The sequence below is a fragment of the Ostrea edulis genome, chromosome 2 (genome assembly GCF_947568905.1).
Source record: "Ostrea edulis chromosome 2, xbOstEdul1.1, whole genome shotgun sequence".
Taxonomy (NCBI): domain Eukaryota; kingdom Metazoa; phylum Mollusca; class Bivalvia; order Ostreida; family Ostreidae; genus Ostrea; species Ostrea edulis.
This window is the reverse complement of record NC_079165.1, coordinates 21,803,145-21,821,573: the sequence shown is the minus strand read 5'-3', so window position 1 is coordinate 21,821,573 and position 18,429 is coordinate 21,803,145. Positions and strand designations below refer to the sequence as shown.

Here is an 18,429-nt window from a genome sequence, read left to right as displayed (position 1 = left end):
GAAATCGAAACGAAACGAAATCTACCGAAACGAAACGAAATCTGCCTAAACGAAACCTACCGAAAGGAAACGAAACAGATTGTATAACCGAACTTTTTAAATTAAAATAATTGAAAATGGTATCTTAGGCCCCTGTGAAAGTTACCACCGATAAATAAAATTCGCCTCCCCTTTGATGTAGGCTTTGGGCTTGATTGATACAAAGTTTTAAAAGTTGGAAGGGGGTGTGAGTAAGGACAAAGTACATATCCGAAGATGATTAAATACCATGTGAAATCAGTTTCGGATCAGTAAATTTCATAACGGAGGGTTACAGTCTCAGAGGTCTGGGGAACACACTAAACGAGGGGTGGGGGTCACCGGCGTTGGATCCGCCTTTGGGTATAGATACATTGTTTGAAGAAGCTGGTGTCTGAGAAAGTTGAAAGCAGGAAGAGTTCTTAACCCCTTATTTTATCTCCAACTGCTGAGGTGCGAGTACTTTCAATAATGAAATAAATTAAATAGTATACCATATTATATGAATGCAATTCGGTAATATATATATATATATATATATATATATATATATATGTGTGTGTGTGTGTGTGTGTGTGTGTGTGTGTGTGTGTGTGTGTGTGTGTGTGTGTATGTGTGTGTGTGTGTTATTAAAAGTTATTATTGATATGTAGTGAGTCTAAAGATAACTCTATACATTTGGGGTGTTGCTAAGACGTGAAATTGAAAACGGGACGGAAAACGGAAATTGTTTTATGCAATAATATCAGGAGGAGGTCAGCATTTTGTAAAATCAAAAGATTTATGAACAAGGGTAGCATAAAGTACAAAGAGAACGGGAGGACATACTCAGAATCCACCGTTTGATATACATGTACTACATACAAATACACAATATCCACATGTATATATAGATTTGTCTTTAGAGCAAAAACCACTGAAACATGTATTTATGCCCAAACGCGGATCCAGCGCCGGCGACCCACCCTTCGCTAAGACCTCTGACCTGTGAGACTGTAACATTCCGTTTTGAAATTTATGGATCTGAAACTAATTGCACATGGTATTTAATCAACTTCGGATATGTACGTTTTGCTTACTCACCCCCCCCCCCCCTTCCAATTTTTTAAACTTTGTATCAGTCAAGCCCAAAGCCTACATCAAAAGGGAGGCGAATTTTATTTGTATGTGGTAACTTTCACAGGGGCCTAAAATACCATTTTTAATTACTAAAATTAAAAGAGTTCGGTTGTACAATCTGTTTCGTTTCGTTTCGGTGGGTTTCGTTTCGGTAGATTTCGTTTCGTTTCGCACATTACAGGTACCCCAGTCTGAACGTTATTTGACGCTATTTTGTCCCCCATGCAGATAAAAATAATCATTACAGGCCGAACTTGATGTATTTTACTGAACCAGTTTGTAATAAACGTATCGAACAGAAAATCGAGGCAATGAATTGAACATTGAATCGAGGGTTTATATTGAACAGTATCGATATTTCGGTGAATCGTTTCAGCCCTACAGGGTGGACAATCCACGATGGCGGCTGACAGATCTAACTGGCGGGGGCTTGGTAGGTATGGGGTCCTACGCGGCTGACAGATCTAACTGGCGGGGGCTTGGTAGGTATGGGGTCCTACGCGGCTGACAGATCTAACTGGCGGGGGCTTGGTAGGTATGGGGTCCTACGCGGCTGACAGATCTAACTGGCGGGGGCTTGGTAGGTATGGGGTCCTACGCGGCTGACAGATCTAACTGGCGGGGGCTTGGTAGGTATGGGGTCCTACGCGGCTGACAGATCTAACTGGCGGGGGCGTGGTAGTTATGGGGTCCTGTGTTTTAGTCTTCCATATTTCTCCCCGTGCTATGACGCCACTACTTTGCTAATTTTCAAATGATTCCTAACGGGGACGTTTGAAACATTTAATTTATGCAGTTTGTGCCTGGTTGATATTTATTTGAAACCATAAGAGCACTATCAAATATGGTATTAGACGAATGTGTACCATCTATCCTGTGTTTAGTAAACCAGAAGTGATGAAAGAAATGAATAAGTTACATAATGAAAATGTAATTGGTTCCAGCAGACAAGGGTTAACATTATCTTTGTAAGGTTCATTATTACAACTGTATCTTAAACGAACTTGGTTTAATGCCATATATTTTGTTATCCAGCTTACATACTCCAAGTTGCTTTTCAAAAGATGAGATTCATAAAAATCACATTTCAGTTTAAATGAATTTTTGTTACCGTACCTATGCATGCTTTGATTTTCAAAAATTCTCAAAACCCAGTATAGAGATACAGGATCCAGTAAATGTTCTACCAAGTCCCTATCTTTACTCCACACGAAAATGTTAACAGCTGTGAAGGAGAAACTTCAGATGTATTATGCCACGACACATGCGAAATGCGGTTGTAAATCAAATGTAGATTCTCAAAACGTCTAGAGAACGTTTAGTGAATCTAAAATCGCAAAACTTTTCCAAAAATAAGCAGCTTTAAAACTCCCGACTTTTCAACACTGGGTACCACCATTCTTCACGATAAATCAAGGACTGGACAGTTGACACCATAAACAGGTGCTTCTTCAATAAAAGTGGAATATGGAGATACGTTGTATTGACTTCTTGTGATCTTAATTTGTTAAATGCCACTCTAATTTTTAGCACAAGTACTCTAAAGTGAAAGAGATTCTGGAGGTCCTCACTGATAATATCTATGTTGTTTTCGGTGATCAGATCTTCCACCAATGTGTTGTAATTCCCATAGATACGAATTGTGTTCCTTTATAAGCTGACTGCTTTTGTATTCTTGTAAAGCAAAATATATTCAAAAGCTTATACATTGTACGAAAAAAATCCCTTGCTGTGATTTTTAAATAGACATTTAGATGCATTGATTATATTTTATCTCTTAATAATATTCACTTCTACATGTTAATTCGACATATCGCAGTGAACTCGAATTAATAGATACCACAGATTTTTCCATATTTGCTTCATATTTGGATATTTTATTGAGCACAGAAGTTAGCGGTACACTAACAACTTCATTTTATGACAAAAGGGAGGCCTTCATCGTCAACTTCCCATATTGATATAGCAATACTAATATATCATTATCAGCTGCATCTAGTATTCATATCTCTCACATGATTCGATACGCAAGAGCTTGTTCTGCGGATAATATTTTTTGAAAACCAAGGCAAACTATTGACAAATACTAGTACGCTGTCACAGGAGACTCACCAGTGTCGTTCAGTCAGTATTTCAAATTTCATGGCATTTTTAATAAATTATCTAATTCACAAATACAACTTGTCATAAAGACAGATTCAAATCATTCTATCTATCTATCTCTATATATATATATATAGGGGGAAGTCGTTGTGGCCGAGTGGACTTACGCACTAGCTTGACAATCTTGCTAGGCGGTGGGTGCAATACGTCGCTAGTTCGACCCCGGGCTGGGGCGAAAATTTTCAGTACCTAGTTGTGATTATTTAGTGCTTTATATATATATACATGTATATATATTGATTCGACTACAAATTACTCAGTTAACCTGATTCAGATATATAGCGTTTAAGGCAGATATGATCGTTTAACAAGGGGAGCTTACTCCTCCCAGGCACCTGATCTTCTTACTAAATGAAACTAAAGGCCAATAATTAATTTGATGTGCGCATTAATTAAATTGATGTGCGCATCAATGTGGTGGAAGTCTTACACACGAAAATAATTAAGAGCTCGGTATAAATGATTTGATGATATTTTTAGTTTAATTCGATTGAAGTATCTTTAATTATTTACAATGATAAATATGCATAAGGAATTGATAAGCGCATCAATAATTCTTTTAAAGATAGCAACAATTCAGTTAGAGATCATTAAATCAATCGTGGATATGTTGAATTGAACATATATCCAATTAGATAGTTGCTCTATCTAAAATAATTATAGCGTACATCAACTGAATTATTGATATAATTTAAATCAATTGAAGAGAGTAAGAATTCAATTATTGTGTGCATTAGTTGAACTGAGATACTAATTCAATTAATGTGCGCAACAATCCAATTATTGTGCGCATTGATTGAATTTATGCGCACATCAATTCAATTACTGCTCTCTTCAATTAAATTCTAGCACACATCAATTCAATTGTTGACATCATTAATTTATTTGAAGAAAGCAACAATTTAATTATTGCACACATCAATTCAGCAGAATGATTAATGCTAACAATAATTCAATTAATATGCGCGATAATTTAGATTTGAAGATATCATTAAACATTTGAAGAGATCTTTAATTGTAAAGCTGTGCGTATCAAATGAATTGATGATATCTTCAAATAATTAAAGCGATCTTCACTTACTTGAGTTTATTCAATACAAACATTAAACTCTTTACTAAAACTTTCGGGTTTTTGAAGAAAAAAATAAATTATATTCCATGCCCCGAGAAACTTGTTTTGGAATACTGTGAAATCATTATAATTCGTGGGGGTCAATATTCGTGGGTAAGCAAAATTTTGCCGATTCGTGGGAACGTGATTTCGTGGGTAAGCGATACACGATGTTACTACGAGAGATAACTCTACTTGATTTAAAAAAAATTCAAGGACACGTAAAGTCGTGGGTAAGTGTGACCCACGAACATCAGTCCTACGAACAATGATGATTCCAGTGTACTTTTAATCAAGGTTTTTATTGGGGGGGGGGGGGGTGTTGTTATTTTTTTTTTTTTTAACAAAATATTGTGTAGATATCGTAGTAATAAGATACCCTAGAATACAAATTTTGCTGTGATTTGATGCATAATATGAATATCTAAGAAAACATGCTTATATTCCAGTTTTTTTTTTTATATTTAAAACTTATGAAAATTGAAAACGGTATTTGCTAATATTTTTTAAATCTACGGATAAAATCTCCATAAAATATGTCATTTAGAAAAAAGATATATCAGGGAAATATATTTTCAAAAGAAATTGAAATGAAATGGTCAAAATTCAGAACTATTATGATTTTTCTTATTTGAATCAAGCCCGATCGGAATTATAAAAAAAGTAGTCATAGAGAACATTGTAATAAGAAAACTACATTCCCTTGATGTAAAATGGTTTATAGATTAAACAAATTTATAAAAGAAACTAATTTCCTGATGAACAGTGCATAAAATTAGCAACAATTTGATTATTTTGATAATATCTATCAATTTTGATCAGGATCGGTACTTTTTTCTTAAAAAATAAATTTCGATTTTGAAAATACATGTGGGTAGAATTTTGACGCTTCAAACTGTTAATTAAGAGTGTTTACTTGATGAAGCACGTTGATGCTTCATGAAAAGTATGCTGGTACAAATCGTTGCAGTTCATACCATCATATATTTTCAAATATGAAATTTATTTCTTATATTTACATTCTACTTTCATTTCTGTCAGAATTCCAGCCGTTAACACAGACGTACTATATTCATCAAGATTCACACCTGCATGGTTAATAGCTGAAGCACATCCATGAGGAAATACGGCTATTATCATAGTTTGTATAAAATAAACATTGGAAATGTAAATATAACGATTTATTAAAATATATTCTTGCGTATACAACTGTGCAGCAAATGCTGTACTTTCTTTTCAGGAGTTACATGTTGTTTCAGCCTATCAGAAAAATGAACACCAACTGCATCATATGAATACTAACATTCAAAATGAAATTTTCAATAATGATTCACATTCTTCACCTTTAAATGCCAAATAGTCTTTAAGCAGCGGTGGCAGGGGTAAATGTTCAATGCTTTTATGGATATGTGTTTTCTTACAAAATAAAAGTTGCTGCCTTATGAAATTCCTGCAAATGTTTGACAGTGTCGGTACTGTTTCCATTGTCCTCTGGAGCCAGGTTTGAATTTGTTCACAGTTTTGTAACGTTTTCACAAACGACACTTTCTCCGTTATTGATTCCCGGGAGAGTTTATATCCGTGAAGTAAACAGAAGTCCATCATGTCTGTGAACACAGTTGGGTCCAGGTGTTGAATTTTTAAAAGCAGTTCTAATGCTCCATCATTCTGTTATAAAAAATAATTATCACATGTAATAAACTATCATTTGTTATACAGTAAAACGTTAGATGCATTTTCACTATCATATTCGCTAGCCAAGCGTGACGCTCCACGGTCGGTGTTAAAGAGGAACACCGTGGAGCGTCACCCTTGGCTGGCGAACATGGTTCATTATGCATGCATATCTTTTTTTTTTTTAAAGAAATCAATCTTCTAGAATATCTTGGGTTCCTAATATAAACATGGATTCTTTTAGCATTCATAAAATATAAAGAATAAGTTCAGATAAGGAACCCATATGGCCCCATTTTCACTTATTTCAAATTAGACTTAAAACAGTGAAACCTAGTCAAACATTCATATTTCAATGTGAAGCTTTAGTAAAAACACATAATCAAGATCATGAGTAGGCGTCTAATATGCAACAAGATTGTCAGACTTGAACAAAATTACAAAATTAGAGTTTTAGGACAAAATGGCTTGATTTTTTTTAAATTTCATACTTTTTGCTATGGATAATATTTCAAAATTGGGCCATATATGGCCCTAATCCTTTGTCCTTTCAGAAGAGATCAATTTTAAAAAAAATTATCAAATAAGTAACTCACTGAATTTAAATTGCAAATTTAAATTGTTGAATAAGAATTCGAATGCAAGTCTTTGGAATTCAAATGTACAAAAATATTGTAAACATTGAAGTGGGGACCACTTTTTCATTGTTCCATTGGTGGTGGGAGGGAGATTATTGAACTCCTGAAGATAAAATTAACTAGTATTCTTTTGGAACTAGAAAATGTGCCACTCCAAATAACCCTTATACAATCAATATAATTACAGTTACCATATTGAAATTTCCATTATCAAAATTACTCTTATGATACAACATCCTTTACGATCAATATAGGGTCTGGCCACTAAAAGAAGACTTTTGCCAAGCAAAGAATATTTCACAATGCAACAAAACATTATATTGTATGCCCGGTTTAATGACTAGACAAGGTGTTTTTGGCCAAGTCAATCATGGGTTACATAAACCACCCTGAATTTCAATCCCTCAGAAGTGGAACTTGAAATATTCTTTTCAAAATCACTAGAGAACCATTGTTCCCATTTTATGACTGGGTGAGCAGTTCTAGAGAAAAAGTGGAAAACAGCTGAGCATATCAGACATTACAGCAACCATCTTCAAATTTCTAAAAAGTAATCACATTTTCATCATCACTGGAAGAATAATTGTGCAAAAGTTTGGTATTGAGGCATGCAATACACTACTGTAAATCACTTTTATTTCGTGAGACATCATTATCACGAAGATGCAATGATGTAATTATTCACATTGAAGAGTTTATTTGCAAAAACTAAATTTTCATGAATGACTAGTCTTGCAAAATTACTTGACATATGTAATCTCGAATGAAATATATACTTTATACTAGGAGAAGTAGAAAACATTAGAAGCAGTCTCCCTACCTTGGCTTTCATGTTGACATCAGCTCCTTCATGAATCAAATACTTAGATAGACCTATGTGTCCATTGCGTAGTGCTTCATGCAAAGCTGTGTATTCCTTCTGTAAAACACCACATCAAGTTATCGTTAAAACATGAAGAAGTATTGGGTAGCACAAATTTAGCAGAGACAGGGAAACACTGACAATGTTGAACTGTGTATGTAGCAGTCTGACTACTGGGCCTTACGTTGACAATGCGGTGATTTAAATCGGCTCCTCGCTCCACTAAAAGTTGTGTTATTCGTCTGTAGTTTAATTTTGCTGCCCAAAACAATGGAGTCCAACTATCCTGAAAAAGACAACAGAATTTGAAATTTTCTATTCAAAAATACTTAGTAAGTCTCTTGTCTGTATTTTTTAATACATGTACTAGTAATTCCGTATTTCTATCATACATTATTCTAAGCCATTTGCCTGCATTAAATTTTTAGCGTTTAACCCATTCATATCATCTGACTATGAAATAAAATAATGCAATGTACAGTGCAACAATAATTGTAAAAAAAATTAATTAATTTGCACGAAGCAACAACATCAATTACACAATTCAATGATGTAGAACATCCCAAAAGTGGTTAACATCAATTAGGAACTTCTACTGAATGGAGATGTAAAGTTTTCATTGCTTACACCATCGTGAATGTTGACATCAGCATGGGCCTCCACTAGGTGTTGAACTACCTCGGTATTTCCTCTCCATGTGGCAGTATGTAAAGCCGTCCTACAATCCTACACAGAACACATGAGCGTGTGTAAAATCATTTTTATCTCCTCTCTTTCATTCAATCAAATTTTACTTTGCATGTGCAGTCAATGTTTTACTTGGGTAAATAATCTTTAAAATAACCTTTATAATTAAAAGTAAAGTCATATGCAATTTTCATTTTGTTTACAAGCAGATTAAGTGAAAAATCAATTACCATCTTTAAAAAGCAATATTAGCTGTCATTTTAGTGTCGAAATTTTTTTTTAAAATTGTGTATTCAAGGGCTCTGAATGAAACAAAGTTTATTACACTATTGTCTTCTGACATTCAAAAATTCATTTCTGCATATTGCTATATATTGAATAGAAGCAGAATCTTCATTTTGATAAAATCTTCAACTTAGTATTTATTTTATCAATGATTATATATGGTTAAAGTTTACATACAAACCTATCATAATAGCATATTTTTTTTTTTACATCAAAATAATTTTTTTCAGATTTAGAGCTACTATTGTTTTTTCATAGAAAAACTTGTCTGTTTTGTAAATTTAGGCAGATCTATATATAAAGCATATTGTCCTAGATTTTCAATGAAGCAGATATAAGTGTACTAACTGTCCATGGTTTTTATTTAGGCTTATAAATACGGCTATATATGCAAGTTTCGAAATAAGCACTCCTCTGTGTAGGAGGTGCAATTATTGCTACTCTAAATGCCTATGTGGGACAGAGTGCACCTACAAATGTACAGTCAGGGAGGAAGACAATAAAAACAAGATGTGTTTGTGAAACACAAATGCCACCGATAATGGCCAATTCCAAAGATGGCCAATGTCACAAGGACAAATATCTTGGTACCAGTAGAAAGATCTTGTCTCAAGAAATATTCATGTGAAATATCAAAGCTCTAATATTTACCATTCAGAAGTTATGACCAATGTCAATTTTTTTTTAAAGTAGGTCAAACTCCAAGGTCAAAGGGTAAAAAATGTTGGTACCCATGTAAAGGTCTTCTCACAAGGAATACTCATGTGGACTATCAAAGCTCTAGCTCTTACTGTTCAAAAGTTATTAACAGGGTTAAAGTTTCAGAATGACAGAATTACAGAATGACAAAAACAATATGCCCTCTGATCTTCGATCTCGGGGGCATAAAAATATGAAAAGCTACTTCTGTTTAAAGATGTAAATGTAGGAAATACAACATACTGTCGAAAGAAATGTTTTAGTAAAGTAAAAATATACAAACACTGTCATATTTGCAAGTAATATTCTATATATAGTATGTAGAGCAACGAAATAACATGATATAAGAATTCTATGTGTTTACATTGCTCATGTATAAACTCTGATGAATACTCATTACTTAATTGGTTTGTGTATCAATCAAATTAGGGTGATGAAACTGTGTAAAAGAAACTTAATGTGAACATTCACTTACGCAGTGATGATCATTCGTGTAAACCAATTTGTTTCTAGCCTATACTGTGTACAAGAGTTCTCCAAAGAAAAATAACCCAGAAGCATAAGATCAAAACTTGTGTACTGTCCACGACTTTCATTTCGGCTTAACTAGACCTATTGCCCTTGGGTGTATATTTACAGTGTAGGTAATTAGAATTAACCTATTGCTCTGAGTATTTAATAATGATTAAATAAGCCTAACTGCCTTGGTTTTTATTTAGGCTTAAATAGGCCTAATGTCCTCAGTTTTTATTTAGGCTTAAATAGGTCTAATTTCCTTGGTTTTTTACCTTGGTTGTGGCATCAACATCTGATCCAGCATCAATCAACAGTTGGACAATTTCAGCATTTCCTGATCTTGAAGCAATATGTAAAGCCGTTCTGCCTTGCTATAGAATAGATATTATTAAACTAATGCGATTGATAATTTTAAAATTACCATACTACAGTATTTGTTCTTGTTTTACTATGTATTGCCCTATACAACATACTTTCATGGTCTTATTCTGTATGTGTTGTTGTACATTTAACAGTGTATGTTCTCAGTGATACACCTCTGTAAGGCCTTAGTTGTTGATATTTTTTCTGTTTTGTATCAACTTTATTTTAAAAGAAAAGAAAAAAAGAATAAGAAATATTTTCTTGAAGCTGTTAAGACATTGAACAAATTACACAATTACACTCAATCGTTTTAATTCTCTGTTGAGTATGATACAGTATATAAAACAAAGAAATGGCCTATAAACATGTAAAACTTGTAATTCATGATGTCAGTAATGGGTCGCCTTACATTGTTAGCCTTATTCACGTCAGCGTGGGCACCCAAAAGCAGTTTCACAATGTCTGTATGATTGTTTGCAACAGCTATATGCAGAATCGTTGTTCCATTCTAAAATAAACGATGCATGATTACTGATTAGTTAATTACATAATAAATACACATGTAATTTCTACACCTTAAAAACACACAGTTCAGGATTTTGCAGAAGTTTTCTATGAAAATGGCGGTTCTTTCAAAGAAAAGCTGTAACATACTTAAAAAATGAGGCTACTTCTTTCCTTTTTTATCAGATATATTTCAATAATTCAATTCTTATTGTATCCTTGTCTCTGATTGGTCAAATTCCAATTGAGGAACACAGGTTATTTTTGTATAACCTGGTTTGGTATAGGGACACACCCCCTTGAAAACCAGATGCCGGAACTATTTTTTTCTCTCTCTCTATATTTACATCGCAGCACTGTTTTCAGCCTTCTATGGAATAGAAAGTCAACGTGTACAATAAGTTTGTTCGGTTTGATACACATATTGTTTTCTCGTTGTCAATATTAGCATCTACTTGTACGCAAATCACTGTTGTAAAACATCTTTCTCTGTATGATGGTCAAATAATAGATTATAATTCAAAACAAAGATATTATATTTAGATTAATGATTTACCAAGTAAGCATTGCCCTGTTCAATTTGAAGTACATTTCTCACTGGAGGGGAAAAGGGGGGGGGGGGGGGGGGGGGAAGGTAAGCAAACAAAAATTCATACGTCACATTTTATCACACGACGTCAGTCACATTGACATGTGGATCGGAATTTGTCACAAGTTTGCTTATATTAGGCCCATAGATCTACATATTCTCTTGTGTTGGATTTACCATTAAGCGACAATGTTGCATGTAATGGTAAGTTTTCATGTAGTAGAAGTTTTCACAGAGTTAAAAGCCGTAAATTATTGCATTTTCTGATATTTGAAGATTTATTTTGGGTAGGCCTAAACAATGCAATTTCCCGTATTTTCTCAATCTGTCGGAGATGAGCGACTTCAAAGTCGATATCTTTCTGTAAAGGGCAGCGAAATATACATTGCATGCATAGTCTCGAAAATCAGTCTATTGTTGGCAGATTCTAAGCGCTCGATTATGAAAATTTTATTCCAATTAATCGGTTTTTAGGTTTTGTTTTCTCAACGGCTGTAGTTTTTCACGAATATTCCTGCCATGACCTATTTATTAACCTAATTTACCGAAATGGCGGTACACATGAAAGCAAAAGTATCCATACCCGGGGAATAACGCATGTTTGCATGGTCAGATAGACGTACTTTGATTCAGGCATATAAAAGAAGTGACCATCCATCAAAGAGATTCTTGATGCGAGCAAAGACATGTGTGAATTACGTAGATTAAACCGCTTTCGAAGGTTACTGTTACTCAATCTGCACGTGCGTAACGTGTTTTCAATCTGATTTGGTTTTTGTTTGTTGATAAAATGTTCTTTCCTTTTTTTTTTTGCTGAATATTAATATTACATGTATGCCGGATTACCGTAAATTAATGACACTGAACTTTGATATACAGGGATATTAATAATTTATAACCGAAGCAAACGATATCCATGTTTGGTGCATAAACCCTTCTAAAAATCCTTTTGACTTTTATATATGTAATTAAAGGATACTAAGATAGCAGAAGAATAACAAATATACACACAGAAAATATTCATTTACACTCTCTCGGCAATAGAAACAACAATTTAATACAAATGTAGAAAATATTTATTTACACTTTTTCAGTAGATAAATGACTAGATCTTTTATAGAATTTCTCTATGTCCGATTATAATCGATAATTAGTTAGTTACAGTAAACCAATCATCGATTATGAAATTCTCTCCGATTCCCATCACTAATTATTATATGCTTTAATTATCATACAATAATTTGATAAATAGGCTAGGCTCCGTAGAACTAAAATTAAAGATGGCGAACTTCATAGCTTGACGCTTCGTCGTTGTTGCTAAGTGAATCATTGCGCGGCTCAGTTGACTTGTATTTTCCCCCCGAGTTTATGTACATTTTGATAAACGAAGGTTAGTATCTTTGTCTCTTGCATTAAATTATAAGGAATGGCTTTCATTCTGGGGCAAATATATGAGTATAACCTGGTTTGGGTCGCTTCACGGATTATAAAGCATAAACTGACCCAAACCAAGTTATACTCGTATAACTTGCCCCAGAATTAAAGTCATTCCTTAATTAGCTTAATAAAAAATATGAATTACAGATTTCCATAAAACATCATTCAAACTGTCAAGAAATAATCAAAAGAAAAAAAGATCAGAGAATGGACGCTCTCTACTGCTGACTCTCATGATCGGAAAAAATGGAGATCTGCCATGCGTGCAGCAAGCCAGATACCTAGAAGGGGGCCCACTAGTGCAGGGTGGACAATATCCGTACATCTGCACGTAAATAAAAAGGAACAGACAACATGGATGATTGGAAAAAAGCACATATTGTACCACTTTTTAAATTGAGATGAATCTTTAGCCAACTATCAACCTGTATCCATTTTACCCTCTGTTACTTAACGGAATTATGATTATCACTTGGGACACGCCAATGACCATTTCATGCTTCGTTCGGTCCAACGGTCACACCGTATACAAATTATTAATTACATGTAAACATATTTTCGATATAAATATAGGCCTAGCCAAATCAGCATCATGACATGTGTAGGTTTTTTTTTTTTTTACCAACAGTACTAGCCTACATTATAACTACATGTTACAAATTTTCGGGATGTGGATTTTTCTTTATCTTGGGGGTAGGGCTTTCTATGCAACTTTTTGTTAGACATACCCAGTCATGAGCAGTTGAACGTGAATTGACATTGACCCCGCCCTTAACTAATCGCCTGACTGCTGTAACATCACCGGTATTCACAGCGTTCTTCAGTTTGTTGTAGTCGTTGACAAAACTGTTTGTCTTGTTCATGTTGCAACTGTCGACTGCTTAGATATTGTCAATGTCAAAACATCGCTTACAAAGTCATCACTGACACCCTATCATATAAAGCACTACTTAGACGTAGTAGGTGATATGTATATAGTAAAACAAAATGATTGAACTCTACATTTCCGAATAGAATAGACGCACGTGATAATTAATATTGTACGAGACCTGTAGGAAACAATTTCAAAAGTGTATGTGGGAGGGGTGTGTGTGTTACTTTTGACCTGCTTTTATTCGGTAATCATATAGATCTACAGACTGTTGACAAAAGTATTCGCACGATCGCGTCATTTTTCGAACGTGTTTATCGAGTATCGTACATTGCGGGTTATCTCTCTTTGCACAGACATGAGTTATCCTTTCACCGATGATGTATTTAAAAAGTTGAAGGTCAATTATGTGACGTAATGATGTTTGTGTTCGTCTGCAACTCTGTTTATACATGCAAGGGAGTTATTAGAAAACATGGGTTGTAAACATCGGAACTCGGTATAGGCTGCTAAGAAAACATCGTAGCATTAGTTCAGGGCTGTGAAAGTTCCGGGGAAGTTGGAAAATTATTAAGAATTCCTATATCAACTGTTTATAGTGCTTGGAATAAGTTTCGAGTGCGAGGTACAACAGAAAACTAACAAAGAAGTGGATGAAAGAAATTAATGAGTGCACGTGCACAACGGAGACTTGTTAGATAGACACAGTTGGATAGAAAAAGACCACTGTCGGACGTTACAAAAATGTAATGAAAATAGCAATGCAAATATTTCAAAGAAAACTATTTGGCGATGTTTAAGACAGAAATGGATACTAAATATGTGTTTGTATTAAGAAAATACGGTCCGAGTTGTCAACCGTGTAAAAAGTGTGCAATGGTGTGCGGGTAAAATAAACTGGACCGTGGAAAATAAAAGGAAAATGGTAATTTCTTCTGACAAGTGCCAGATTGTCTTTGGAAAATACTGCCGAGTATATATATGGAGAAGAAGTGATTTAAATCTTGACTGTCGGACTGTATTTTCCCCCCGAAACTGGTAAAATATTTGGGGATGCATTACGTGTCATGGCGTTATTACTCTTTGCAGAGTCAATACACATAGCAACATGAATAACTCTGAAAAATATGTAGATAAATTGTGGCCTGTACAGCAAAACTCTTTCAAGATGACAATTATCTGTTTATGGATGACCATACACCTGTTCATTGATCTTGTCTTTCAACCAATTACAAAACGGACAAACAAATTCCAGCGCTGAAGTGGCCCACACAATCACCTGATTTATGCCCCGAAGAAAACATTTCGCTGGTAATTAAAAGAAAACTTCATATCACATTTGTACATTAAATTCTGGTGATGAACTGTATCACAAAATTCTGGAAATCTGGACTTCATTTACAGTAAATTATACAAAATCTCCATGCACTCTTCCACAATGAGTGCGCCAAGTTCAAAGGGCCCGAGGGTATATTACAAAAATATTAAGGTGCTTGACATTGATTTATTTATTTTTATTGATTATTGATAGAAACAAATTGTTTATTTACAATATTTTTGCATTTACACGTTATTTGTCCTGTTCAGACACTCCAAAAACATGTTTGTTTACCGTCAAGCGTTTTCGATAACCAAAATGGCCGCCATTGCCCGTGCAAATACTTTTGTCCACAGTCTGTACATATACTAAAACCAAATCACGTCTGTGGTTCTAGTTATGGCAATGCATTAGCCCGGCCCAGTGACCTCTTATCTAGCACGATTCGGTTAAATCTACAACAAAATAGCTGCAGAACTGTAGCTCACATGGAACACTGGTGATTTTGATTGAGGGTGGGTGTATATGTATAGTCCGGGACATTTCAAATATCAGGGCCCTGAACCAGTGTTATTTAGAAGTAATGGCAATATATCGCACGTCCTGAAAAAATTGTTAAATTAATCAATACGACCAACTATATAATTATTGTGACTAACAATCCTACAAAATCTGTAAAGGGGTTTCTGAGGAGTCGTGTCCAGTGTTCTGTAGTGTGTTCAAATTCAACAAAGTCCCATAACTCCTGTAAAAATCGTCAGATCACGATATAGTGTAGCATGTACAATACGCAAGTTCCGAGTGTGGTGGGTACACAATGTATACATTATATCGTAGACTGGCATTGTACATAACGATTACGTACGATTAATGTAATAAAAGCGTAACTTTTGTTTATATCAATCACTGGTATGTATATTCTGGCCGTATCAAGCATAATCTGTTTGAATAAGATCATCAGATTGGCTATTAGATCTAAATCATTATTCGTTTCCTCTTCTACATGAGTGACGCTTTTATCAAAGAAAGTGTTTGTTTGAGCCATTTTGTTATCCAATACTCAAAAACTCACTAAAGTTGCCTTTCCCCTGAGATAGGATGGTCTCAGAAACTCTGGATATCATCTTTTAAGAAATAATGCAACGATAGTAATTAGCAAATGTACCCACTGTCATCATATTTTACGTCATAATTTACGGAAGAGTTCGACAAAGGGAAATAACTCTTGAGGAACTCGGAACTTCCGTATTCAACAGTCCCAGAACTCCTTTGTCAAATCAAAATTACAGCGCAATATAATCAACTACATGCGTTGACAACCAATCCTACAAAAATTCTTTGAGCGGTATTGGAGGAGTTGTGTCAAGTGGGATGGATGGACACCAGTATTTCTATGTCCCCATCTACGTTGCGGCGGGGGACAAAAAGTTGGTTAATGATGATGTCACAATACGCGTGAAACGTCAAAAATGACATGTGGAAGGAAGGTTCCTCTTCTAGTTCTAAAGATGTAGTCAATAATATCTCTGAACATGATATAAACTCCACCAAATTTTCATAAATCAAATTGGTAGCGCAATGTGATCAACTACACATGGTGACTAACAATCCTATAAAGACACTCCCCTATTCATCCTGGGGTAATGCCTTCATCAAAATATGTATTGCATGTCTAGTGGTACTAAAGAATGTTTTTCAGTAACTACTCTATCATACATCTAGATAAATATCTTCCCTCTTCCTGAGACTTAAATTGCACAAGTGGTTAGTTAGGCTATTTTTTTTAAAAGAATAACAATTGGCCAAAGGTTTTTAAAAATATTGCTCACATTCCAAAGTGTTAACACACACTGTACACTCCATGGACTATACATTATCAAATTACCAGTAAATCTGTGGACATCCGGTTCTCAATGTAAAAAAGATGCACTCTTTCATCACCACCATTATGTTAATCTCTGGTGACTCCTAATGTTGAACAAGGACCTCTGGTTTTACATAGTAATATATTAACTATAGAGACTGATGACAGCAGAAAGTTTGAAGAATTTAATTCTCTTCTTCAGCAAAGTTACATATACACTCATAAGACACAGAACATAGTTTGCTAGTGGATATGCATTTTCATGGTATATGCAGATTGGTTACGGTAACTGAATTTCTGTCACACTTGATTGAACAAAACATAGGGTTGCATTACAGAATATCAATCTCTGCATGTAGTCATTCCTGGTGTTACAGCATGCCTTGAGTATCAGAAAAATTACATAAATCAATCTAAACAAGAAATGCAAGACCAATCCAAAGCTTTTAATTTGATAATATTATGAAAAAGAAAAATATTACATGTAATTCAATGAAACTTTGTTGTACAAAGAAAAACAACCAAAAACAAAAAACCCCATAATTTGTATTTAAAAACAAAAAATGACATAATTTGTATGCAGTATTTATAAAAATGACATAATTTGTATGCAGTATTGTAAAACGTTAAAAACTTGCTTTTTTAAAATATGCAACATTGCCATAAATATAATGTCATTGGCAAGTTCCCTTCTTATATCTGAGGCAAAAATTCTGTTCATGTTTTAAAGATTAGAATGAGCAGTTGAATAATATCAAAACTTGTACAGAAAGGAGCCCCTTCTCTCTAAAAGATCGTTCTCACTGAATTGCATAATCATGAGGATTTCTTGAAAGATATTACACAGGGAAATTGCATATACAATAACTGCAAATCCGCAATAATGAAGTATATAATTCATAAAATACATATATGCAATGCAAACTATGCAGATATTCTAAAAGAGAATTATATCATTCAATTGTTTCACAGAAACATTATAAATATGGGATGAGTTTCACAGCAACTTCTAAATATTTTGTGAACGTTTGTTAACATGTATGTAACAAATTGAAATGTGTAAAATAATTTATCATTTATTTACAACGGATATGTGTATTTTCAACACATACCACTACCTAGAGTGCAAAAATTTTCTACAGCTATGTGAAGATTCAGTTCACCCTGTATTGGAGATTGACATTTCCACCCCATTATCTGAGTACCCCCCCCCCCCCCCCCCCCCCCCCCTTTCTATATACATATATTCATTAATAAAATTTCACAGAACCTAGTTTCAGCAATCTAACCACCCACTATCAAACTTTTAAGACTGCATGAAAGAATTGTTACGTGCACAAAGTACTGATAGTATCTGAGAAACATTTTACCTCTTCATTTTACAGAGTGACAGTAACTGGTTCTAAACAAAATTAGATATTACAGTTTACCATATTTTAGTAATGAAATGAGAGAAGTCCTTTGTCTATTAAACTTGCAAAGTCACACACACGTGTGAGTTCTATTATTAAGGAAATACATGTACAATGTTTAAACAATCACTATATTGACTGTCTACTTAAATTATGTCGCTAGATCCACTCAAAACATGCTCTCAGTGCTGTGTGTTATGAAGGGGATCTGATCTGTTTAGTAATCTCTCAAGATAACTGCATGTTATATCTAGAATGGGATGAAGACATCAGTTCTCCTGTTCTGTGTAATGGTTCTA

At 34.3% G+C, this 18,429-nt stretch overlaps 1 protein-coding gene across 1 annotated transcript in view; it reads right to left on the bottom strand.

Moving 5' to 3' along the window:
* Nucleotides 1-5,577: 5,577 nt before the first annotated feature.
* LOC125678919 (glycerophosphocholine phosphodiesterase GPCPD1-like) overlaps nt 5,578-18,429 on the bottom strand; it is a 66,076-nt gene continuing 53,224 nt past the window's right edge. The window contains exons 19-24 of the mRNA XM_056156407.1: nt 10,545-10,645; nt 10,045-10,143; nt 8,213-8,311; nt 7,770-7,871; nt 7,544-7,642; nt 5,578-6,079 (exon numbers count right to left, since the gene is read on the bottom strand). Coding sequence (XP_056012382.1) covers nt 5,717-6,079; nt 7,544-7,642; nt 7,770-7,871; nt 8,213-8,311; nt 10,045-10,143; nt 10,545-10,645 — 863 coding nt within the window. The 3' untranslated portion in view covers nt 5,578-5,716. The remainder of the gene's footprint in view (nt 6,080-7,543; nt 7,643-7,769; nt 7,872-8,212; nt 8,312-10,044; nt 10,144-10,544; nt 10,646-18,429) is intronic.